The following is a 25836-nucleotide window of genomic DNA, read 5'->3' on the forward strand; positions in this document are numbered from 1 at the left end:
GCTAAAACAGGTTCAAAAGAGCCGGAGTCCACTTTGCCATAGTAAGACACGTCATGGACTGCTAGATTACGATATGATAGACAATTGCTAGATTGAACAGCGTCTTGGAGGTACTGAACTTCAATATACAATTGAATAGCATATTCATATAGAAATGAACCCGAGTATTTTCGGCTGACACTCGTCATTGGTAATCGTCAGCAACCAGTAGAGAATTCAAACAGCGTATACAGCGTATATCCACAATCGTAACACAAAATATGACGTCACCAGCACGAAATGTCGAATACAAATTGCAAAACGGTAGTTTCAAACGTTATGGTGGGCCATATTTACTGCGAGGAAATATTTGATATGGGCTACAATGCGGTGTGAGCGGAACCACGCAATCCGGTACCTAATTTATATTCACTGATACTTAGGTGAGAACATATTTGTCACTCCACAACTACTGTGCGTGAAGCGCAACAAAAGTTATGGGCTTTACTTGACTTTCATGAATATTAAATGTTGGCACCGAAATTCCTCAGGCTATCTTTCTTATTGGAGGATTGAAATAATTATACCTGACAGACTGAAAATAGCTATAAGTAACTAATTAGATCACAAATTATTACGAAGTAGAAATAGAAGTAGAGAAAATCAGATCTATCTGAGTAAGTACTCAATTGAATTAATTTCTTGCCAAACCCCTGCGACCCGAAGAAAAACATTGTTTGTCGCGTGAAGATGGGCCAAGTGTGAATGACTTGCGTCCCGCGCCATTTTTTTGGATATTTAGCTTGGGGTCGGGTACGTTTGGGCTAGGCTCAAGTGGGGTAATAGAAGGGCTTCGACACCAAAACATGTATGCTGTCTATATACGTGATGCAATTGCATAAGATTATATTTGACAAATTATTCAACCAAAAGCCATTTCGCACTGGGCGCGATTTACCTCCTGCCCATAATTCTTGTTCTATGTATGATATGAAATTCATAGTTGAAAAGTCATAGTCTCCATGTCATCCAACTCTTCTGCTTTGGAATTGCAAACATTCTGGTTTCTCTTTATAATATTTTATATAGTCTTATACACTATCTTGGTATGGTTTCAAATGAGAGAACATCATTGACGAATGTACTAAAAAGGGCGGGGCTGTACACTGTTTGTTACGACATAATGATAATAATAATCAATCAATAATCGTCAGATTATATTTTCATCTGAACAAGACACACACAATGTACAATGCGACTAGACACAATGCGATGAAAGGCGCGTATCAATCCAAAATGAAAGTTCACTGTAGCAAGCCGATATAAATAATGCCAGCACCCGATGGATAGGGATATGTTGATGTAGAACGCTCGTGAACGGTTAATACAACCACATGAATGGCGAGCCTGGCGTCATATAAAGTAGTGGTGCGAACTCTATCGCACGCGACTAAAACATAGCGACGTAATATTGCAGAGTTTTATGAACAAATTCCCAGAAAAGCTCAGCGACTTGCATATATATAAATCAAAGTCAAGACGAGAAATTACTCCAACACCCCGCACCGGGTGAGTTTAAATACGATGCCGTCTCAACTCAGCCCGCAATAGTCTTTGAAGGTTTCGATAAGGCGCGTCCTTCAATAAAGGTAACTGTCGTACACAGCGCTCAAAACGAACTGGATTACAAAGCACAAACCAACGTACACCTTAGGTAACACGCACTAGGTCAGCGGTTCTCAACCTTTTTGGACATGTCAAAAATATGGCGCCCCCCTGACCTTCTATACTCATCGTCATGTTAAAAAGAGCACATCATCTAATACAGAGGTAGGCAACTTTTTTACTGATCACGGCCCATTTCGATTACTTATGTAGCCAAGGCCGCATTCCAGAGCATAACCGGAATGAGCTAACTGGACGCAAAATACATATGTTTATCTGTCAATATCCATTCCCGGTTAACTCCGGACTAATATATCTATTGTACGCACCGGAATCACGAGTCGCAATGTTATCAATAGATGCTGCGATTGCCTAATGTCGCGCGGAGCGCGAAAATTTTCAGATTCACGAATGAATTCCGTAATTAATAGTAGCAGTATCACATATTACCATCAAATATTTATCCTCTCTCAGCCCATGTGATCAATTTCACCGGTAGGGCTCATCGAGGGAGTGCTTTCGAAAATTTATGGCAAGTTATAAATGATAATGCATCTTCAGGAGGGCCAAATGTTATTAGTCACTTTGTGACATGTTGTTATTTTTTGACCCCCGATCAGGATTGTCAATTGTGTCGGTGATATAAGTAAGTAAGTAATATTGAATTGCGCGGAGCGGGAAGAAAATTTCAAGAATAATTAAAATCTCTCAAAAATTTGGGAGTGAATTCGTAATTTCAATTTGCATGTCGCCGATGCCCACACATACTAATTGAATTAGGTGTCGACGGCCGCACAAATTCCATTCTACGGCAGCAGGTTGCCCATCCCTGATTTAATTGTATACATATGGTATGTCTTAAGCCAAGTTTGGATCCACACAACAGTTGTTGAGTCTTTAGCATTTCTGACAAATCTCCCCAAACTTGTTTGAAAATAGCAAAAATAAACATTGAACATGACATCAATTTATTTCAAGGTAGGTTGCACTGAGACTAATCCTAATGCTGGTGGTGACTACAGAGAGCACGGCGTCGTTCTGTACTGCCATGCTAAATTTGATCAGTTTTGGAATTGAGTTAAATTATGTTGATTTATGGTAGCTTAAGTGAGGGCGAAACCGGGCAACTTATATTGTATCTAAATCTGTCTTATTTAGTGCAGTTCGCTAACTATTAACAGCAGCTACCCATCGCACCGAGCTTTGGGCTACTGGCAAAACTATGAAGTAATGAATGACTTACACGTGGGAACTGCTCCAAATTTTTAAAGAATATCAAAATTTTGCTCGAATGAAGTTGAAATCAGCCTATACTCCGTTGAGCGCCACTGCATGAGTTAAAATTTGACGAACTTTTTTGAATACGAAATAAGTTTCATCTTTAACAATCGTCTTCTCAGAATGATTGTGAAACACATTTTTAGTCAGAATTCATACATACTTAGTCAATTTCTCGCGCCTCCTCCTGAGAGCCTCCCGCGCCCCCCAGGTTGAGAACCACTGCACCAGGTGATTAACTCAAATGATAAAACAAACAAGCAATCAAGCTTCGGCTTGCTTATCATACGATCACTCGACTATCGCTTTACAACAACATCGTTATCTATGCTCTCTCCGCATCACTAAGTCCATCTCAATGCTATAATATATGATCTGATATCAGAATTTTTATGAACATAGCGATATAGATAATCCAAACCTAACGCGTGTTTTCCGAGATTTTACAAGGTTCTGAACAGTTACATGTGGGTTAGTCCTACCTACAATAGGCTCCAGCATATATAAGCGTTTCAATATTCCAGCAGTCAAATGCATGCAAATGAATACGAATGTCGGCGAAACAGTTAAGACACCGACTTAACTTATACACCACTTGATCATCAACTACATCATTCACGGCGAAGCGAATTTTGAAGGTTCTGGTAATCGAAGAACGCATGAACATGAACAATGGGACGTAAGCTGTACGTTGGAGGTAGCTAAAATTCGTCAAAGGGAAAATGATGTAGTAAGATGGTTATTCGTAGAATTAAAATATATCTACATTATCCTACACGCCAGAATTAGCTATATAAATGAAAAGTGACAACAGCGGCTCGGCTGTTTTCATTTGATAAAATATATCAGATTGAAATGGAAATTGAATTGTCCAAACGGAACAATAACAGACATCATCGTCTCCTGAAATTAATTACGCGGACACTTGGCATTCTATGAATGTTATATACGGTTCGCACTTCGAGCGTCTTGCGGACATGTCTCATCGGAAGTGATCGCACCATCCTGCCTGCTCATAGTCGTCATCACTACATCATTGCTAACTGTAAATAAATGAATACATATGTTTTAATGCATGATGATAATAGCCTATATATACTGTAAATGTCAAAAAGTATTTTTGCAAATCGGAAAGTGATATATGATACCAAAATGGATGTTAATAAATGTTACGGTCAGGTATACACATACACTCTATAAGTCACTGAGTCAAAAAAAGACCGATGTAGAAGTGGAGAGATTTTCATGGGAACAAATTAGATATCTGGGAACATTAGATATGCTGGAATTCGAAGTGTATCACGGAGAACTTGCGAAATAGGTCGATCAACAACGATTAGCAACGATCGATGAGTATGGGCGCTGATAAGATTGTATTCGCAATGAAAATCAATATAGAACAAACATATAGATACCATATTTTAAAGGGATGGTGTGAGCGTGAGGTTCACTTTCGCGTTCTGTGTGTGAACCTCAGACATTTAGAGGTTCACGTTCACAAACGAACCTTGGTGAGTTCTGGACTGTGAACCTTTTTGATAGATTGCCATTTTTTACGTCATTATAACATCTTTCTTTGAAATTCTTTGCATTTCAACTTCGCACCATTCTATGCATGGCGCTGGCAGCATAAAAATGAACATCACCAAACGGGCATGCACCCACCAATCTCAAACATTTTACTTTCTTTGTTACAAAAGTTTGCTCGAAATATCCAGCTTTCCGTTTGTGAATATTTAGTGACTCTCTGCTGTGAGTTTGACATCTAATCACACAACATCAAGAGCGAAATACACTACATGTAGCATGTATGGTTATCAAATGATTCTTATTCCACTAATCAATGAAATTGATGTCGCTGTCTAATGTAAAAATCTAGCAGGCGTGTCTGGTCAATCTTGATTTCATATGTTTATTGTATCATAAAAAAATCCGTGCGATTGGGGTGTTGACTACTTCTGTGTGAATTTTTAATGGGGTAATATTGGTAGCAAGTACTGAATCCAGAGTGACACTCCGATACATATCAAGCAATAGTACTACTCAGACGCCGAATACATTGTACGGTCTGGCCCAGACCGTTGAGCCGTATATATGTCCTTGCAAGTCCTCGTCGAAATTGTTGGTAAAGCGACGAAAATATTGGTTTTATGAGACTACGATATCATTTGATTGCCCCAGTTGATACATTTGGCGTCGTTTAAACCTTTCAAAAAGGTTCGCGTTCACACGAACCTGAACCTTTCAGAGGTTCACACCAGCCCTATCATTTTATGCTATTTTTATAGGGGAAGCGAGTGGCACAGTTGGTTAAGCACCAGCGTCTCGACTCCAATGGTAGTGGTTCGAATCCTGGTTCGGACCAACGTGAATGTGTCGGAGGTTTCTCTAGGCTCCTCATCGCCGATCTCACTGCGGTTGCAGTGCATTGAAAAGCCCAGACCGAAAGTGAGTCGTGCTACAAGCCGGCAGCAGAGACCACGATGGGGACGCATGGGAGCGAGAGAGCCTGGCGATTGACCGAGAGAAGAGTGTGAAAGACGTCCGCAAGATTACGAAAAGCAAAGAACTGATGCAATTACAAAACATTCGTGTCGTGGTGCACAAAGCCTGAAAAAGGCGATAAGCGCCACTGTGTTGTGCAAATAATAGTAATAGTAAAAATAATGCTGCTCTTATACCTTCATCTATCGTTGTTCACAAGAGTGCGCTAGAGAATCTTTTGGAATCTTGTATTCAATACGTAATATCTTTTGTATTTGTACTCCAGTAATATTTTCACGAAACAAAATCATCGAGACCCAAGAGGCGTCCACCTCTGCCTATATGAGCTGCTTAAAGCAGACTAAATTGCAAGTGTTCGACATTTTGCTCTCCATATAACTACAATCGCGGTCGGGAGGACGTGGGTGCGCCTACCCCTCCCATCGATATAAAGCATCAAACGAAGCGACCATCATGGGGTTATCTGTGCTCACTACGGGCGTCGGTTAATTGTTCATAAAGCTGACTTATTGATCCGAAACTTTAAATGCTTCATTTAGGATGTGATTTATAACTTATGCTTATTGAGGCAACTTCTGATACTGACGAGGACGTCGATATAGTTATTGTCATTTACGTCAGTGTGTTTTAAGTGTGTTTTAAAGCTCGTATTGATTAAAACTATAAAGTTGACCACGAGATTATTTTTTAAATATCTTCATTGGAAAGAATACTAAAATTTTGAAAGACGTTTTCGAAATGAAATACGATACATGGCCGTTTCGACGTGGCCTTTGTAAATCAATTTTTGATTACTCAAGAATCACGAAAATTTCACTACGAATATAAAAAATCATGACATATTTTTCTTAAAATTTATTTATAAATTAGGAGATTCTTGGAGGTACAGAAATTGAATAGTATAAATTATTTCCCTGCAGATTCTCTTACATTGCCAATTTTTTCGTGTATACCGATATATAATCATGATTTATGTAGTTCTTATTGCTAAAATCAATTCAATGACATAGTTCGCTTCGGAGCCATGAAAGTATATGTCGGATTCGCTGTAGCCCAAACACTGTACCCCAAAAGTTTATCGAACCGTGTATCCTGCACAGGCACATGATGGAGAACAGAAATAGCACGAAGTATCACAATATGTCTGCGGCATCAGCATTTACACCCACCCGATGTGCTTCGGCTAGTTTTCCGTCTCCAAAATACTGCGAATTTCTGGTAAAGATATGCCGGTGCCGCCGAATAAATGAACGGATTCACGGCGCTGTTGATTTGCAGGACTATTGTCACGGTGATTATGCCTAAAGTATCTTTATTGAAGAGATCTGATGGTTTTTCTACGAACACGCTAGTTATGCCAATTGTGGATAGAGGTATCCAGCACAAGCAGTCCGTTGCTAGAATTAAGAAGATCCTTTTCTTGAGTCTTCGAGACTCCTCATCGGCTTGTGTCGTTAATTTCGTTTGAATTGTACTTTGTTTCCTAAACCAAATCAAATGTTCGGAATCAAATATGCAGAGTGAAGTAACATGAAAGACATATGGAGTTAGCGTATGTGTAATATTGAGTATCAATGAAATATAAAATGGTAAATTTCTATCTGTTAGATACCGAGGTGGTCAAAGTAGTCACGAAAGTTATACTCAACAAGTACACGTGCAAGTAGGGACGAACAAGTCTACTCAAGTACGAATAGAAGTATAATTTTTAAAAGCAACCTAAAATTACTTGAAATAGTAGTAGAATTGACTGACTTTGAATCTACTGATGTATGTATCTAAGTATGTAGTTCCGAGACAGTCATAATACGTTCGCGTGGACTGTCAAAAACTGAAAATTGAGCTATACGAAGAGACAGAGACATTATTGATCTAATCCAGTGGGTATAAGGTTTCGACAGAATTTGCATTCGACCCCATCTTGCGGTGCAAATGATAAGAAAAGCGATTCCAATATTTTGTTGACTTGGACACCATGTTTCAGAAAATGCAATGGCGTGGTGCATCCCCCTTATTAAAGGGCACGTAGTTTAGACGATGAGCAATACGGAGAAGTTGGATCGGATACGGTGGTAACAGTTCGAGCGATTAGTATACGCGAAATACATGGCTGATCGTAAAAACGCCATATACTGTTACTTCAATTCCAGAAAATATAGGCTATACTCGGAGGCGGTCTGTAACGAAGTACTTCTACTTTTTCGAAGTAATCAAGTAGTTTTCCGCTACTTGGGTACTTACTCAAGTATACATAATTTCCAGCTACTTCTACTTCGTAATATATTGTGATCTATTTACTTACTTTTCGCTATTTTCAGTTTGTCAAGTAGAAGGATTTTAATCCTCCAATCAGAAAGATAGCCTGAGTAATTTCGGGGCTGTTTTCACGGAGTATCAGAATCAGTATCAGAATTTTTGCTGCGCTTCGCGCACAGTAGACTGATATGGTATCCCGAACGTATCGGTGAATATAATTTAGGTAGCGGGTTGCTTGGTTCCCTTCACACCGCATTGTCGATAGCATTTACCAATCATATCGTATTCTAGCAGCCCAACGCGTGTCCTAATCTGGGAAAGTGGACTCTGACTTTTTCTCAGCTTCACACCTGTTTTAGTAGACCATTGATGAGACTTTCTGCACAAAAGACATGAAATATATTGTCCGATATGTAGTAGTAGTACTTATATTTTTCTTTCAATTCCCAGTATCGTACTTTGAGATCCAATTAGTGTCCGTCTTTTGTCTGGAGAACATACGTGTTGAAGCATAAAAGTAGGTGTAGTAATGTCTATATTGAAAATACAGCTACACTATATGGCATTTTTACGATCAGCCATATTTTCCATTAACGTTTACTAATCGCACAAAGTGTTAACACCGTATACGACACCACTTCTCCGTGTTCCTCTTCGACGGAACTATGGGCCTTATAATATGGGGAAGGGTGCCATACCATATTTTCTACATCGGGCTATTCGAGTAAACAGAGGATTCGTATCGCATTCCGATATCAATGCTATCATTTGAATCCCATGATGCGGACGAATGCATATACTGTCAAAAATTTATACCTCCTAGGATTTATCGATATGATTCAAGCTCTGCACCTTTCGCATAGCTCAATTTGCAGCTTTTGACAGTCTATGCGTATGAATTACGATCGTTTTCACAACTACTTACTTAATTGAGTAGATTGAAAGTCAGTCAATTATATTTCTACTTCAAGTAGTTTTAGGATGTTTTAAATGGACTACTTCTACTCGTACTTGAATGGATTTTTGAGTCGCAACTTCTACTTCTACTTGAATAGCTTTCTTGACTACTTTGACCACCTCTGCCGATACCACACTCGGTTTTAAACTTCAAGATGTTTGTTTTCCAGACAAAATAACTGAAAATAATTATAATAACTCTATGTAATGATGCTGCGAATTAAATGAGAAACGGAAATACTATTTCTAAAAATCGGAAATATATTTCATGTCATTTATCCAGAAAGTTTCAACACTGGTGTTCTAAAACAGGTCTAACACTTAAAAAGTCACTTTTCCAGATTAGGACACGTCATGTGCTGTTAGATTACAATAAAATAGATAAATTCTCGATTGCGAAAGGTGGTTCCAATCCTTTTGCTGAGTCATATTTTCGGTGATGAAACATGTCATATGGGCGACAACGCGGTGTGAACGGAACCCGCTGCCTGCATTATATTCAGCGATACTTTCGGGACAACATATTTGTCACTCCATATCTACTTTGTGCGACACGCGACGAAAATTATGGGCTTTAATTACCTATTGTGAAAACCTAATTTTTGTTGGTAATCTGTGAAAACAGTCACGGAATTTCTGAGTGGCTCCCTCTAATTGAAGGAATATAATAATTCTACTTGACGAAATGAAAATAGCGAAAAGCAGGTAAATCACAAAAATTACGAAGTGGAAGTACCGGAAAACTACTTGAGTACTTCGAAAAAGTAGAAGTACTTCATTACTGACCACCTCTAGTCAGATATCGACCAATATCTATTTTTTACCCGGAACAAAACAATAACGACGCCACAGTTTACACAACAAACTCAACTGACCAGTTCACGTAGATCGAAAGGTATCCAACCACCATCAAAACGAAAAGTACTGCATTGAGTACGAATATTGTCAGGGTGAACGGCACTGATTTCTCTTCCTTCTCCGGGTAGAAATTAGGCATACAAAGACCACGGCCGTGGTAATATCCGATTGGAATCGAAGTGCTGACGTTTAAAACTTTATTCATGTAGTAACGAAGCGTGGCCTATTTTCCAGATGGCCTGTAGTTAAAAAGGGTGTACAGTTAACGGTTTCAATTACATTATATAGGTATAAATATGATCGTCAGAATGGACATGTACTCGATGGATATGTGCGTTGAACCAGGTGCGCTAGTCTGCTATGTCATCGTTAACAAGTACGGAAATTCGCCGGCATAGAACAGTGGTTTTCAACCTGGCGATCCTTTGTCTGTCATCTTAAAGGGTCACGCAAAGGTTCCGATCTCTTTTCAGTAATCATCTTGACAGATTTAGGGTTGGATCGTGGAACATTTTCAAATCGGAAATTGAGTCGCGACCTTAAAATACCATTTCGGTCTAGTAATGACCAAATCTAAACTATTAGGAATGATCAATAGTAAGATAATAGTTTTGGAATTGGCGTATTAGACGAACAAATTTATATATTGTTTTCCCATTTTTATAACAACTACTGTCATCGTGCGAAAAACTACAAGTGTCCAATATAAAAGTAAACTGCGTAGTCCAGTAGGCTGAACTATATCAATTATGGTGGTGACCCAATTAACATCGAAAGGAAGTCCGGGAAAGTGCATATGATACACTCAATTATTAGTGTACAGCTAAAGAGACTCAGCATTCCTTTCACTGTCCACTGTAGGCGTCAAATGGCAACTTTACCCGTGCAATGTTGTGATTAATTTCGAGTTGTCTATTGCGTGGTGTATTTTGATACCGCCTGCTAGCGAGAAGACGTGAGGCGAGACGACGACCCTGACGACAAAAATCGCAATGCGATAAATTTGTATCATATGTCCATTACTCTGCATGCCGGTATCAATCAACTTCAGACGCATCTTGACTTGTCAACACTTTTGTAAAAAGATTGAAGCGAAGTGTTGATTTCATCCACTTGGCGGCGGTGTATTAAATTTAGCAAAGGTTTTTCCGTTTGCCTGCAACCAAAATAAAAACAATTTGTTCTGGTGTTACAGCCTGCGTAAAAAAGGGGTGTGGTGTATCAGTCCCTTTTGACCACTAGTGGGTGTTTATACTGATTGATTCTGATTTCCTTCACGTCGGGACTATTCATGTCATTCGTACTAGTTGGGTGTGGCGTCGCTTATGTTAGTTGTACCTACATTACCTCTGTATTGTTGCCCTGTTGTATTCAGATACACTAGCTTACTTTCATGTTAACAAAGGCCTAGGAACCGATCGTATTGAGTTCTATCGAAGGGTACAACAATTTGATCTACTCCAGACACCTCTTGGCAACCTCTCGTCAGGAGCAAGGAGAAAGCGTCAAGGACTTTTCGCTAAAATTGCTAACTCTCACTAAAGATTGCATGTTCGCGGCTGTAAATTCCGACCAGCATGAGAAGGAAGCAGTTCGCGACGCCTTGATTGCTGGCTTACGTTCGCCTACTACGGTGGTCTAATGGTGATCAAGTCAAAATATCGCCGGAGGTAACCGGCGCGCTCGTCACGAAAGCGTACAAAAATTGCCAATATTGAGGCAGTCAACATTATTCTCTGCGCAAGGTCTGTCCCGCGAAAAACGCCGATTGCTATAAATGTGGATATAAAGGCCATTTCGGTAAGGTATGCAAGAGTGGCACTCAAAATAGGAAGATCGCTGCTCCAGCGTATGATTCTGATGAAGCCTCTCATTTGGCTTCTCTTGCCGCCGGTGGAACTGGTGCCGTAACGTTTGATTCCGTCGAAGTGGCGGACCTCGCTTCCCTGTTGATTGGAGTACCGAAATCACTCAGATACTGGGCTATCACTATCAATATAGCTGGATTGACTATAGAGGCGCTGGTCGACTACGAATGCTTTATGAAACGGTCCTTTGCTAATTCTCTTGCACTCCCTCTGCACGGACCGGAATCCACTATTACTCCGGCATCGAAGGATTCCACCTCTAAAGTATTGGGGCACGTTACTTCGTCATTCAAAATACAGGATCATAAATACAGCGAAACACGTTTCGGAGTCGTAAGCAACTTGTGAGCGGATGTGATCTTAGGATTGGAGTTCCTGAAAACTCGCAAGAACATCATTTTCAAGTTCAACGGGCCTCGAACGACTTGATCATCGGTGATTCTCACTGTTCCGTCGCTGCCTCTAAGATTACAGAGACGCCAAAGACATTCCACTTCGTTGATAGAAATGTCGATCCCATCGCTGTGAAATCACGAAATTATTGCACCGATGACGCCCAATTCATCAAAGAAGAGCTGTCAAGATTACTGCAAGAAGATGTGATGGAAAAGTCCGTCTCTCCGTGGCGGGCACAGGTTCTAGTGACGAAAGATGAACGCCATAAAAAGCGGTTAGTTATCGACTATTCTCGGACTATTAATAGATATACGCCCATGGATGCGTATCCGCTCGCTAGAATCGAGCATATTGTTAATGAAGTCGCTAAAGGAACGGTATATAGCACAATCGGTCGGAAATCCGCCTATCATCAGGTGCCTCTTTGCCCTTCCGACCGTCCTTTAACTGCTTTCGACGCCGACGGTAATTTACACCAAAATCGTCGATTGCCTTTTGGGATAACAAATGGCATCGCAGCTTTCTAGCCATTCATAGACAATTTTATCCAAAATCATAACCTGCAAGCAACTATTGCTTACCTGGACAATGTTACTATTTATGGAAAAAATAGAAAAGAACGCGATAAGAGGTTGGAACGTTTTATGACGTCAGCCAAGGCTGACGGGCTGACTCTGAATGAAAAGAAATGTGCGTTCTCAGTTGAAAAGTTATCGCTCCTGGGGTACTTTATTTCCCATAAAAAAATTCAGCCTGATCCTTGCCATTTGAAACCTTTGATGGATATGCCCATTCCTAACAATGCAAAATGTTTAAAGCGCTGCTTAGGTATGTTTGCCGATTATTCGAAATGGATACCCTCGTTTTCGGAGAAAGTGAAACCATTGACTCGAAACATTGAATTTCCGTTGAAAACCGAAGAGCTCCAGGCTATCAAATCGTTGAAAAATAGCCTTATAGGTGCTTGCCTATAAGTTGTATATATGACGACGAACCTTTCGAGGTTGCCTGTGATGCTTCGGACGTGGCTATCGCCGCCATATTAAGTCAAAGAGGCAGACCTGTAGCGTTTATGTCGCATACTCTTTCCAAAGGCGAGTCAAAATACAATATTGTTAAAAAAGAGGCCCTCGCTATTATTGAGGCCATACGAATATCGGGATACTTGCTTCACCGCAATAAGTTCCTCCTCGTTACCGATCAAAAAGGGTTGTCGTTCATATTCAGCAAAACTCACGCTAGTAGAATCAAACACGCTAAGTTGTCGGTGTGGAAACTCGAATTGAGCGCCTTGAAGTGTGATATTCATTGCCCGGGTACTGAGAATGTTGTTCCGGATACATTTTCTCGTGTCTGCTGCTCGTTGCCAAATTCTGGCTTGTCTCCGTCAGGTGCACGAAGCTCTTGCTCGTCCCGGAGTACGACGGTTGAACCGTTTTATCAGAGCGAACAACTTGCCTTTATCTATAGATGAAGTCAGAAAGATCTGCGCTAACTGCAAAATATGCTCAGAAATCAAACCGCGATTCTATAAATCCAATGTCCATCACCGTCTCATCAAATCGACCAGACCTTGGGAGAGAATAAGTATTCATTTCAAAGGCCCTGTTGAAGGACCTCGAAAGTATCTGCTTGTAATTATTGATGAATACAGCAGATTTCCATTTGCCTATCCATGTCGAGATATGACTTCAGCTACCGTTGTTAATTGTCTCACTGATTTGTTTTCCTTGTTCGGTCTGCCCGAAAATGTGCACAGCGATCGTTCAAACTCGTTGTTATCGAAGGAAGTGACGACGTTTCTTACCCGTAAAGGCATAGCAACGAGCAAAACTACTTCGTACCATCCCACTGGAAACTCTCAATGTGAGCGTTTGAATCAAACGTTCTGGAGATCAGTAAAAACGGTCTTAGCCTCACGAAAATTGCCTGAAAGTTCATGGGAAACTGTTGCCTGATGCCCTTCACTCTATCCGTTCGCTTCTGTGTACTACTACTAATTCGTGTCCGCGCGACAGATTTTTCAATTTCAGTAGAAGTATGATGGGGACTCCAAGAAGGCTCCGTGTTGCTGAGGAACTTCGCAAGAAGAAGCAAAAGTGATCCGCTCGAAATCGAAGTCGACTTGCTCGAAGCTAACTCCAAATATCCCTTGATCCGGCATCCATCTGGCGTGGAATCTACCGTCTCAGTCAAGGTCCTCGCACCTTATCCGCCTACTACTGAACCCGACCCAGTTGATGATGGGGCTGCCGAACCGGACCGGTCAGTGGCCAACGATTCGTCTCTGGTTGAACCTACGGTTGACGTTAGCAATAAAGAAGATTCTTTAGAAACTTCGCAAGAAGTTGTTGTTGACCCTCCGCCTTTGAGAAGATCAACCAGAATCAAACGCGAGCCTGAACGATATGGACAATCCTCTAAATAATTACTTTTCTTTTGTTGGTGGGGGAGATTGTGGTGTATCCGTAGTGTCCTATATGGTGTGACACAGGCAAATCTCACGCCTCAGTGAAATTGTATCACGTCACAATTTCCATTTGGCTACAGGCAATTTGACGGTCATTTTTGACCGACTTGCCGAGCATTAAATTTGGTAAAACGGGTATCAATCGAAAGCTGACTCTATACACTGATTACGAAAATATAAATTTTATCCCGCTCGTGGCCCTGGAACTCCCACAATCAGCCTCGAATTTTTCATTGTTATGGAGATTGGCATTGGGACGCAACAATGCTGTCTGGCGAAACGAGAGAGTAGCTCAGGACGTACCAATGCTGTCTGGCGAAACGAGAGAGTAGCTCAACAGAAAAAGAGCCAGACACCATTGTTGCCAATCTCCATAACAGATGAAAAATTCGAGGCTGATTGTGGGAGTTCCAGGGACACGAGCAGAATAAAATTTATATTTTCGTAATCAGTGCAGAGTCGGCCTTCGATTGATACCCCTTTTACCAAATTTGATGCTTGTCAAGCCGGTAAAAAATGACCGTCAAATTGCCTGTAGCCAAATGGAAATCGTGACGTGATACAATTTCACTGAGGCGTGAGATTTGCCTGTGTCGACTCCATATAGGACACTATGGTGTATCAGTCCCTTTTGACCACTAGTGGGTGTCTATACTGATTGCTTCTGATAACCTTCACGTCGGGACTATTCATTCGTACTAGTTGGGTGTGGCGTCGCTTCTGTTAGTTGTAGGGCCTACCTACGTTAACTCTTTATTGTTGCCATGTTGTATTCAGATACACTAGCTTACTTTTATGTTATTAAAAGCCTTGGAACCGATCGTATTGAGTTCTATCGAAGGGTACAACAAGGGGTTACCATATTTTGGAGTCGGGAAAGGAGAACACTATTTGAAAATTTTCAAACTTCGAATACCGGTGAAAAGTCTTGATAAAACGGTAAATTTTTCCCACTTCGTAGTCGGTTGACTCTAAAAAAAGGTCAACTCTCCGGCTCAGCTCCAGCAATATCCGCCGGAGCTTTACTTCGGTGATGATTTACGGTATCTCAGTCCAATTTGGCAGACGATTTGACCACAATTCTCAAAAAAGAGGACAAAATCTCAAAAAGCAGGACATTTAGGCGTCCTCGGAGGACATTTAAAAAACCTGAAGAAAAGGGGACAAATCCACCTAAAGGATGACGTGATAACCCCAACGTAAAAACCCATAATGCATGCATGTTTATGATAAATAGCCTACATGTACAAAAAGTGAGATATGACACACACAGGGTAATCTGGATAACATGGACATAGTCTAATACAGTAATATATTTATTTATATCAGGTCTAACGATTGGAATGCGGAATCACAATTCCAACTTTTCCAGAGGTTTGCGGTCAAAATGCGTGTAGAGATGGTGCGAACCCCGGTAAGGTTCAGATCCGTGTGAACGAGAACCTTTTTGAAAGGTTCTGTGTGAACGTGTACGTGAACCTATGACGTCACGTGACGTCATATTGCTAATTCCAACCCTACATTTCAGTGAAGTGATATATTAATGTACACGATACCTAGCGACGACTCAGAGCACATTATGCCGCAATCTTGAAGTACATGCTGACTTTTTAAACGTCACCAAATGTATCAACTGTAGCAATCAAATCCTATGATAATCCCATGAAATCAATATCTTCCGTCGCTTTGCCAACGATTTCGACGAGGACTTGCAACGGAATATAAGATTACGTCTTAACGGCCTGTAAGCCGGACCGGACAAAGTATTCGGCTTTTGATTATTGCTACATCAAGGACGGGTAACGGCCCGTGGGCCGGAGCCGGGCCCACGGACAGTTTGTCGTCTTACATGATGATGTGGCTCGCGGTTCCAGTCTGCCGAGATTCCCCGCTACTTAAACGTCAATTTTTAGTGACTGTATGTCATTAACTTATTATATACGTATGTGTGCTGCGTGCGAGAATAGAGCTTGCTCGTAAGCTCATCGAAGTGAGAAGACTTGCATTATCGGCATTTACCATGTACACAACCCTAATGAATTGCTACGTTGGTAAATTTGGGGTAGCCTATAGCGCCCTAATCGAACGCATTGAAATATCAATTAAGGATTGCACCGTGTGTTAATTGATCAGAGAGAAGAAGACATCACGGCGCCTGTATCACAATGCTGTTCTCAAATCCATATATTATCGTGATCATTATCGACGAGAAATGGCTTTCTATATAGAGTTGCATTTAAAACAAACGGTGTTTTAAAACACGTTGATTAAAACATGTTTCAAAAAGTGTTTTAAAAAGAGGCCTTTGAAAAAAATTGTGTTTTTTAAGTAGTAAAATAATGCCATAATTGTGGAAATACTTTCCAAAAACATGTTGTATGAGCCTACGGACAATTACCATCAGATATAGCCGACGTTCAACGATATGAGATGGTTGGAACCAATGTTCTGATGCTATAATTTTTGACGAGGTTCACAGTAATGAACATATCAACGATCGTTTGTGAACGCGAACGTCCAAAGTTTTGAGCTTAACACACAGAACACGAAAAGTGAACCTTTTAAAGACATATTGAGTTAGCATATGTGTAATATTAGTTATCAATGGCCTACGCTTATAGTTACGAGTAAAATGAGGCACACATGTCGAGTAGAGTACACTTACGTAATGTATATCAGGAATATGTCTTCGAAATAAGATATCAATGGAAAAATCCCAACGAAAATCGATATAATCCATGAAACGAAAAGTGCAATCACGGAATAATTCACCGATACTCGATTAAACGGTCTGCAATGACATACATTTTAGATCAACAGAAGGAATTGTTGACTGATGCAGTAATTTGTAATTCTCTGTGAAGCTTCCATTATAACGAAGGTATGTATTCTCTTTTGTCGATATATGATTAAATTTTCAATTCATTAAACGTGTCTACCTCAAAATCAAGATTTAGCCGTACGACCGAAATTCGGCACAATTTCAGAATTTTATATCAGTCGGCGTCGTTGTTGCAACGAGCAAATCCTAGTATCTGTTCGTCCAGAGTTGTGCATGTTTGTTGTGATAGCAATCTTAGTCTGCACTGTAACAAGTTATCTTCACACAATGCACACATGAATGTACTAAATATATACAAAATTTATGAATTACCATTAGCAGACGAGAATTTCAGTCATTGCCCTAAGGAATGGCTGCCAATTGCCAAAAATGGATGATAACTAGGGCGATTTTTTTTACCTAAAACCCTTAAGATTTTGACCTAAAAAAGTATTTTAACCATTTTTTTTTACTTTAAAAAGTTTAATTTTGACAAAATTATTTTGACGTCGTGTATATAAATTTGGTGATTTCGCAGATAATGGTAGAATTGAACCACTTATCTTCATTTCCGGTTGGAACTGTCTGTCCTTACGAAGTACTCTGGCCTGAAAAAACTTTTTTTACCCAAAATCTATCAAATTTTACATAAAAAAACTTCATTTTAACGAAATCAGTACCTATGAAAAATTCCAGTAATTGCATCACGCATTATGGTAGACATAAATAATATTTATAGTACAGCGAAAGACGCCTTCCTACATTCTCGGGTAGGAAGTGTCTATACTTACGAGGTAGCTTGCCAAAAATGGAAAAAGAATGTTGAACACCAGCAGTTGTTGGCTGGCAACACTTAAGTTGCGTGTACACTGCTGGTGACACGCCGTGTAGCTTCATTCTGACAATGTTATCTACATCACAATTTTTCATCATGCGCTTCTTGATATAAGAACCAATGCCCGTGCAGTCTTGCTTCAGTTGGGATAATACGGTACGTTGAATATGACACACTGTCAACCTATTGTTTCATTTGACTGTTTATGGTTCACAATGAGCAGACAATTGGCCGTTTACAACGGTAGAGCTATAAAGTAGGCTATATAAGATGCAAAAAGGGAAATGATGAGTTCACTACAGTGTAAACATTCTCGATACAAACGAAAGGTAGGTTGCAAAAGTTTTTTGACTTGGTAAACAATTTTGACAATTTTCTGACCTAACGCTACAATATTGACACAATTTTTTTTACATGCAAAAAGAAAATCGCCCTACACATTACCATTATAGTGTTCATTGAGGATGGTGCGAACCCCTGAAAGGTTCTGCTTCTTGTGAACGCGGAAGTTTTTTTAAAGGTAATATGTGAACGCGAACGTGGACGCGAACCTATAAGTCGCACTCTATACATTTCCGTGAATAATGTATGCTATTGCGACGACTCATGCCACATAAGGCCAAGATGCTGAATTGCAGGGCGACTCTTCAAGCATCAGCAAATGTATCAACTGGAACAATCAAATGCTATACTGATTCCATAAAATCAATATCTTCTGCCGGTTTGCCGACAATTTCCACGAGGATTACCTTACGCGAGTGATTCTTAACCTTTTTCCTCCAGCGCTTCTTTTAAAAATTGCCTAGGTCTGCCCCCCACATAATTTATTGACTGTAGTAAAAACAATGGGTCAAAGGACGAAGTCCAGTTGCTCTTTTTCGGGTTGGGACTTCACTATTAGAAAAATTTCGCGTTTGAATCGCGCCCGAGGACCACTCAACTATAATTAACTATGTAATAATTGTATGTGGTATATTCGGAATCAGGTCAAAATCGCTATAACAAACATCGGGTACTCCTCGCCATCTTATTCTTCGGTGTCTTAAAAATCCTAGAAGGGGGTCGTCCTAGAAGTCGGCAAATACGGAATCAAAATAAAGATGATCGGCCTGGTGTAAATGACCGTTGTAGTCGACAGACACCATTATTACCACAAACAAACATCGGGCACGGACTCATACCACCTGGTTCCAGCTCGATGTACACTTCCCGAATTCACATCCGCGATTGGTTTGTTTGTTTTGGGGTATTCATGGTGTTTGTCGACTACTATGGTCATTTACACCAGGCCGATATTCTTCTTATTTTCCGTAACTGCCGACTTATAGCACGGCCCACCTCTAGGCTTTTGTAAGACACCGCTGACGCGGATGAGGTGGCGAGGAGGAGCCTAGGTAAAATCCGCGATTGGTAATATACGTGGCAGTTAATTGTAATGGGATTTAATTTATTGTCCTGTGCAGCTAGTAAATCAATTGAGAATGTGGCAGAGATCTTTGCTCACATTGAATGTAGTACTGGACCCAGCTATCCACTTTAACATGAAAGTATTCCAAACAAAGCAACCCATTGAAACGGTTTCTATACTTGCTACATATATTAGCTCAAAACAAGTTATACAGCACAGTGATTACCAACCGGGGCGGGAATTCTCCCTTGGGGGGAATTTTGTAATTTATAGGATGGAATTTTGCTTTATTGTATTGATTTATAAGATAGGGCAGTGGTGCTTATAGCCTTATGAGGCTTTGTGCTCCACGACAATGACACAATGGCAATTTCAACAGTTCAACGCATTTTTTCTTCGCGGCTTTTCATGCTCTGTCTCTTCCACACACTCATTCTTCGAATCTTTGCTGCCGATTTCCAAGCACGGCTTACTGTACTTTCTGGGCTTTTGAAGTCACTGCAATCGCAGTGAGGTCGGCGATGAGGAGCCCAGAAAAACCTCCGACACGTAGAAACTTGGTGAAGCCGAGACTGGGACCAACAACCATTGGTGTCGTGACGGTGTCGCTTAGCACACTGCACCACTCGCTTCCCTGGAATTTTGCTTTAGAATTGTAACGGATTTACTAAATGTTCCATTTCATTTCCGAAGTGTCAAGTAGTCAAAGTTATTTCCGAGCGTATGTTCCTTTTGGCTGTCTTTTTTATTAGTGCTGGGCAAAATCGAGTACCTGAGTGATTCGATTCTGAATCACGTATTGCGCTGCGAGTCGAGAGTCGAGTATTCGAGCATCACTCATTATGACGTCACACCAGAATATACTATTTTAAAGTTCAAATATGATTCTTTTATGCCAACACGAAGAATATATGCCTGTTATCCGTCACATCATAGATACTTTGGTATTTTTTCGACTATACCGATTTAATTGCACTTCTTGACGATATTGTGGGATGATCATGACTTCGTAAATGTGTTATCTCCAGTAACGTTCGTAGCTTTGTGCTATGTATCGTATGCTGCGACACGACTAATAAAGGTTTCAAGGCTTCCTCATTGGAAAATAGCATCAAAACTATAATTCTCGTCAGCAAATTAACTTTCAGTGGCCAGGAGCGTATAATTTCAGTACTCGAAAAAATCGTTTTTTACTACTCGACTCGAATTATTGAAATTAATACTCGATTCAGATTCGAGTGCTCAAATCATTGTGCCCAGCCCTGCTTTTTATTTGCTGGAGGTATGTTCAAATGCTATTTCAAATCTCTAGTAACAAAACATTCCATCGTCATCGATTCAAGTCAATGAGATCGCAAGTGAACTTGCTTATTTTTACGGAACAGCTACCCGAGCAATAAAAGCATGATAAACCTGGAGCAATGTTGCCAAAACGGAAGGTGACGAACTATTATTTTTTGTGCTATATTTATTAGATAGAGGGGAATAGGGACCATGCCTTCAATTCTTTAGTAATTTTGTTCAATGAGCAAAAACATAACATTTTGAGGGAAATTCATTTAACCTGAAATATCTTTTTACGCGCTTCGCGCGATTTAGTGTCACCACAAAACTAAAAATGATAAAATAGCACATTAAATATTCTTGATTTCCAGAATTGAGTAAAACTGTATTTGCAATTATGAAAGGACGGTATTTTTTGTCTCGCTCGAGGCCGTAGACATGTATTCACGGTCGTGACTGCCGCACCCCAAACCCCCAATTGGGGGGGGGGGTGAGCTCGAAAAGGGGGCCAAAATTATTTCGTTAATTAGCATAAATTATAAAGTATTTTTTGAAAATTTATGCGACTTTTTTAAAAAAAATTCGCAATGGGCGCGATTTCAAGTTGCCAACTCTCTTGATTATTTGGTATCCTTCCCCCAATAATAAATAGGCAAGATTCATAGAAACGGGCATATCGACGTTGACCATTACCGCGCTACGACGCACCAAGACATATAAAGTTTAGAGCCATGTAACATGCGAATCCAAGAAGTGTCCCAGAACGATCGGCAGCGAGAAAACCTTGGCCGCAATGGACTGCCTTTATGCTGGCTGAAAACTTCGTTATATATACAAATACATAGAGGTTTAATTGTCCATAGGCGCCTAAATGACTGGCGCCGAATGTTCCTGACTTGGCAGACAAAGACCATCCCATTTAATTATTATGTGGGGCTCAACGGTTTCAAAGACACCTGACTCATTGACCGATTTTATCATGAATTATCGAAAATTTTCGCGCTTCGCGCTTGATCGCTAAACAGTAAAACTATAATTTCGTGGCAAAAGCGAACAACGTGATGAGGGGTCGGTTTATCACCCTATGGGAACCCCACACTGAAGTGTTTTTTGGGAACCTGGCAAAGTGCTGTTTCGTTCCTGCCAACGGTATACACCCGGAGACGTTTAATTATTATTGAGGTGTCCTACCTTTTCAAACACACCTCACTCATAGCTGTACCGGTAAATCAGATTACGTGAGCAGAGTGAGGATAAGAATTGATAGCCATGCATTCCCGTTCCCCGATCATATTTACCGACGCAGACGTGAATTATATTAATGAGGGGGGTCAGGGGCACAGTTGCAAACCCCGAAATCGGTGTCGGTTCTACAGTTATAGCACGTAGATATAGACCATTGGTACAGGATGGTAAGAAAACAATAAAATTACGTTTTAGAAATGTTTGAAAAATGTTTGTTTTAACTGCAACCTTAAATACAGCCCTGTGTTACAGTTGCCAAATCTCTTTCCAGAGACGTAGAGTTGGTAATCAGATGCGACTGCCATAGTTGCATTTCATAACTGGTATAACTCATGGCAATTATACGCACCGACTTGCAATAACATTGCATGAACTTGACCTGCACCTACATTATCAGAAAATCAGAATTATTATACATTTTGAATATAAACTGCTGTATACTCGATTTTGTAAATACTTTCATGATCCAAGATGATCTGCTTATATTTAAAACAATGACAATAACGCACGAAAGTGAAGCAATTGGTCAATTACTACAATTACACTATTTTAAATATTGGTGATTTAAACACAACTCTACAGCAGTCCTATGTCTTACCTGAAAATACCATAAACCCGTAAAAATGTTATCAGAAACAGAGTGAAAACTGATTGTTCCGATCCTATTATCAATATGGTTGAAACCACATTACATGGAGCTATCCATTCGCCGTATTCGTTACGCGGTATGTGTTTTATCATGGTAAGATGGTTAAACATTGCGCTGTTGGTAATAACCGAAATCTGCAAGAGAAAAGATTGCATAACAGAATTCCATTACAACGAAAAATCATGGACTATTGTTGGATGTTGACGGTTGTTGTTGTTATTGGTTATGATTTGTATGGGGATATTGACTTGATGGTTTTGTTAGCCATATTCACCATAATTGCGTTATGCCATAAGACAGCATTCCATGACAGAGTGAACTCTATGGCATCTGAGAGTAGGCTTTGGTCATCTGTTAATACGACATTTATTGTCACTCGGGAGCTGGAAGGGCAACAAAATGATTTCGAAAAATAACATAAAATATAACGTCTGACGAAGTGCTGCTTCGGTCCTACAGGTAGCGTACAGCCAAGCCTCGTCCATTATGGTGATTATATGATGGTACATGAATATATATGTTGCATTGTTGCAAGTTGCAATGACAGTCCATACCTTTGCATTATGGGGATTTGGGGAAGCAAATTGAGTGACGCATCATATTTTCCCACATGATACCATAAGAAATAAGAAGAGAGTCGTGTCGTGAAACTGCAACAGTGATGAAGTATACGTGCCGGAGATTTCGTAAATGGCTCGTAATTTCGTAATTTCGAAAAGGAAGCGATGACGAGTAACCTCGACACCACAGAGATCGCACGTGTGCTATGATGGATTACAAATAATCTTTTAGTGCAGTTCGAATACCATGACTTCATAAAGAAAATCACTTCTGCCAAAATGTTTTTCTCAATTTCATCGTTAATTTCAGTCAGACCATATCCTATTTCTACCGCAGTGCCCCAAGGCCAGTCGAAAATGCAGGCCATAAAATATTAAAGCTAAGTGAGTGTGCGGACCACCGATATGAGACAATTATGAGTGGCGTGTGCCTCAAGAAAATAATTTTTGTGTCTGGTACGCGTAAACGATTCTAACATTTCAGTATCTGCTCCGTGATATGTATTTTTCTGCAATTCGGTAATGATGATCCCGTCCGATGGTTTTCTCGAAAAGCTCTCGTGTGTATACCCAACGGTTTATGGATTTTCAAATTTCATCTCCACATTCTATATACATCTACTTTGGTTGGGCGGTCCGGAAAATACTAAATGCGCACGTACTGTCTTTAGTACATAAATATTTTGACAAAGTCCATCCAGTAAAACTTACAACAATTTGTCGCGATGCACGTGATAAAATAACGAGCCCACACGTCATCTTATGCCACATCTATTGATCGCTTGCGGGCAGGACCAGTCAATTAATTGCGAAATGTTGGCTCATGACAGATAAATTTGATTTTCTTTGAGATGCTTTATTATCAAGTCTGGAAGTAAATACATAATAGTTGTATGCATTATGTTGCGGATCATAGGCGCTCAATTCTAGCAAGACATTCTCATACCAAACGGAAATGGAAGCAATACGATGATTGTCCGTTATATGCCGTCATATGCCGCTAAAACAGCGGCTCCAACGACGATATATGTTGGATTATTTCTCTTCTTCCACAGTTTTACTTCCAGTTTTTTGTTTAGTTTCATTCACACACATACAACAGTGGCGCTTATCGAATTTAACGTCGATTTCGTCATCACAGTAACTTCAGTAATCATCAGTGTCTTAGGTCTTAGTACTATATTTCGAACGACATACCTGCCCGCGCTTAGGGTTGTATTTTAAACAAACGGTATTTTAAAACACTCTGTTTAAAATATGTTTTAAACAGTGTTTTTAAAAAATACCTTAAAAAAATTGTGGTTCTTTTCAAACGTTGTTTAATCATGCCATAATTGTCTAAATCAGGGGCAACCAATCTTTTCGGGCGAAGGGCCACATGAGATTTGCAAACCATTGCGCGGGCCTTTTGAATGTTGATGACGTATTTTTAGTCGTCCGATAGCAGAGAACCTGATTAGGCGACGGTGAAAATAAGAGTTATATTACTATGCATAAACATCGATCACGTTTATGTCATGAAAAGTCAGTGTGCATCGAACGTGGAAGCGCGAAATTAATGGAAAGGTAATAAATGAATTCGGTGTAATGTCACTTGCGGGTCGCCTCTGTATACCGCTAGGCTTATTTGGGAAAGACAGAATTATTCAGCGCTTGGACGTATAAATATCGAATATTTCGGCGAAGATGCGTCCATCGTTTTGTGCAAAGGTTTCATCGCCGACGATCTTTCTGCGAATGTCGACGTGAAGTCGCAAGCTGGAGGGTACGTACTCTCTAGAGATGGTGTGAACGTGAGGTTCACGTTCGCGTTCTGTGTGTGAACCTCAGAAATTTCGAGGTTCAGGTTCACAAACGAACCTTGGTAGGTTCTGCACTGTGAACCTTTTTCATATATTACAATTTTACCTTTATTATAACATGTTTGGTTGAAATCTATTGCATTTCAACTGCGGGCCACTCTGCTCAATATCAACGTAGCAATATTCAGACGCCGTATACACGGTCCGTCTGGTCTAGATCTATAAGGCGTAAGCTCATATTCCCTTTGCAAGTCATCGTCGAAATTGTTGCAAATCGACGGAAGATATTGGTTTTATGGGATCATTATATCATTTGATTGCCCCAGTTGATACATTTGTCGACGTTCAATACGTGAATATGTACTTCAGCATTGTGGCATTATGTGGTCTGTGTCGTCGCTAGGCATCGCGTACATTGATATAGGCTAGCACTTCACTGGAATGCAGGGTTGCAACCATATAGCAATATGACGTCACGTGACGCCATGGGGTTCACGTTCGCGTTCACACAGAACCTTTCAAAAAGGTTCGCGTTCACACGAACCCGAACCTTTCAGAGGTTCACACCATCCCTACTACTCCCAAAATCGTGGATATAGTTCGACTCAATTATGTAAATTGGACATACTTTTAATTTGCAGGAGGTTACCAATACTTAAAGCAAGAAATCGAGTGACAATACATCGCGCGAAGAGCTAAGAAAAATATCAAGGCAAATAAATCTGCTACGAAATATTCTACCTTGTGGTCATATACGAAGAACTAAGAAAATGTGGCTGAACCCTGACTACGCCAATGCGTCGGAGCTGATATTTTACTTATCAACATCCTATATTTCAGTTTAGTCAAATTTTTGGTTGGCCTTGCAAATTCACAACAAATGAACTGCATTTTTTTGAAATCATAAATAATTTTTAAAATTACCCCGCGGGCCACTCCAAACTTTCTCGCGGGCCACGCGTTGCACCTCCATGGTCTAATTACTTTCGTAAAGACATGC

The 25836-nt window shown here is 40.2% G+C and overlaps 2 protein-coding genes across 3 annotated transcripts in view; both read right to left on the reverse strand.

Moving 5' to 3' along the window:
• LOC145455894 (G-protein coupled receptor GRL101-like) overlaps window positions 1-25836 on the reverse strand; it is a 70946-nt gene that overhangs the window by 34941 nt on the left and 10169 nt on the right. For both annotated transcript variants that reach the window (XM_080333922.1, XM_080333920.1), the window contains exon 8: window positions 22424-22608. In XM_080333922.1, coding sequence (XP_080190048.1) covers window positions 22424-22608 — 185 coding nt within the window. The remainder of the gene's footprint in view (window positions 1-22423; window positions 22609-25836) is intronic.
• LOC145455898 (relaxin receptor 2-like) lies at window positions 2299-10116 on the reverse strand. The gene is made up of 3 exons (XM_080333927.1): window positions 9516-10116; window positions 6597-6910; window positions 2299-3965 (listed from the first exon to the last, which is right to left on the reverse strand). The coding sequence occupies exons 1-3, from the start codon at window positions 9701-9703 to the stop codon at window positions 3865-3867; spliced, it is 603 nt and encodes a 200-aa protein (XP_080190053.1). The 5' UTR covers window positions 9704-10116; the 3' UTR covers window positions 2299-3864.

The sequence above is a fragment of the Botryllus schlosseri genome, chromosome 14 (genome assembly GCF_051294905.1).
Source record: "Botryllus schlosseri isolate E-star chromosome 14, Bs_hap1, whole genome shotgun sequence".
Lineage (NCBI taxonomy): Eukaryota > Metazoa > Chordata > Ascidiacea > Stolidobranchia > Styelidae > Botryllus > Botryllus schlosseri.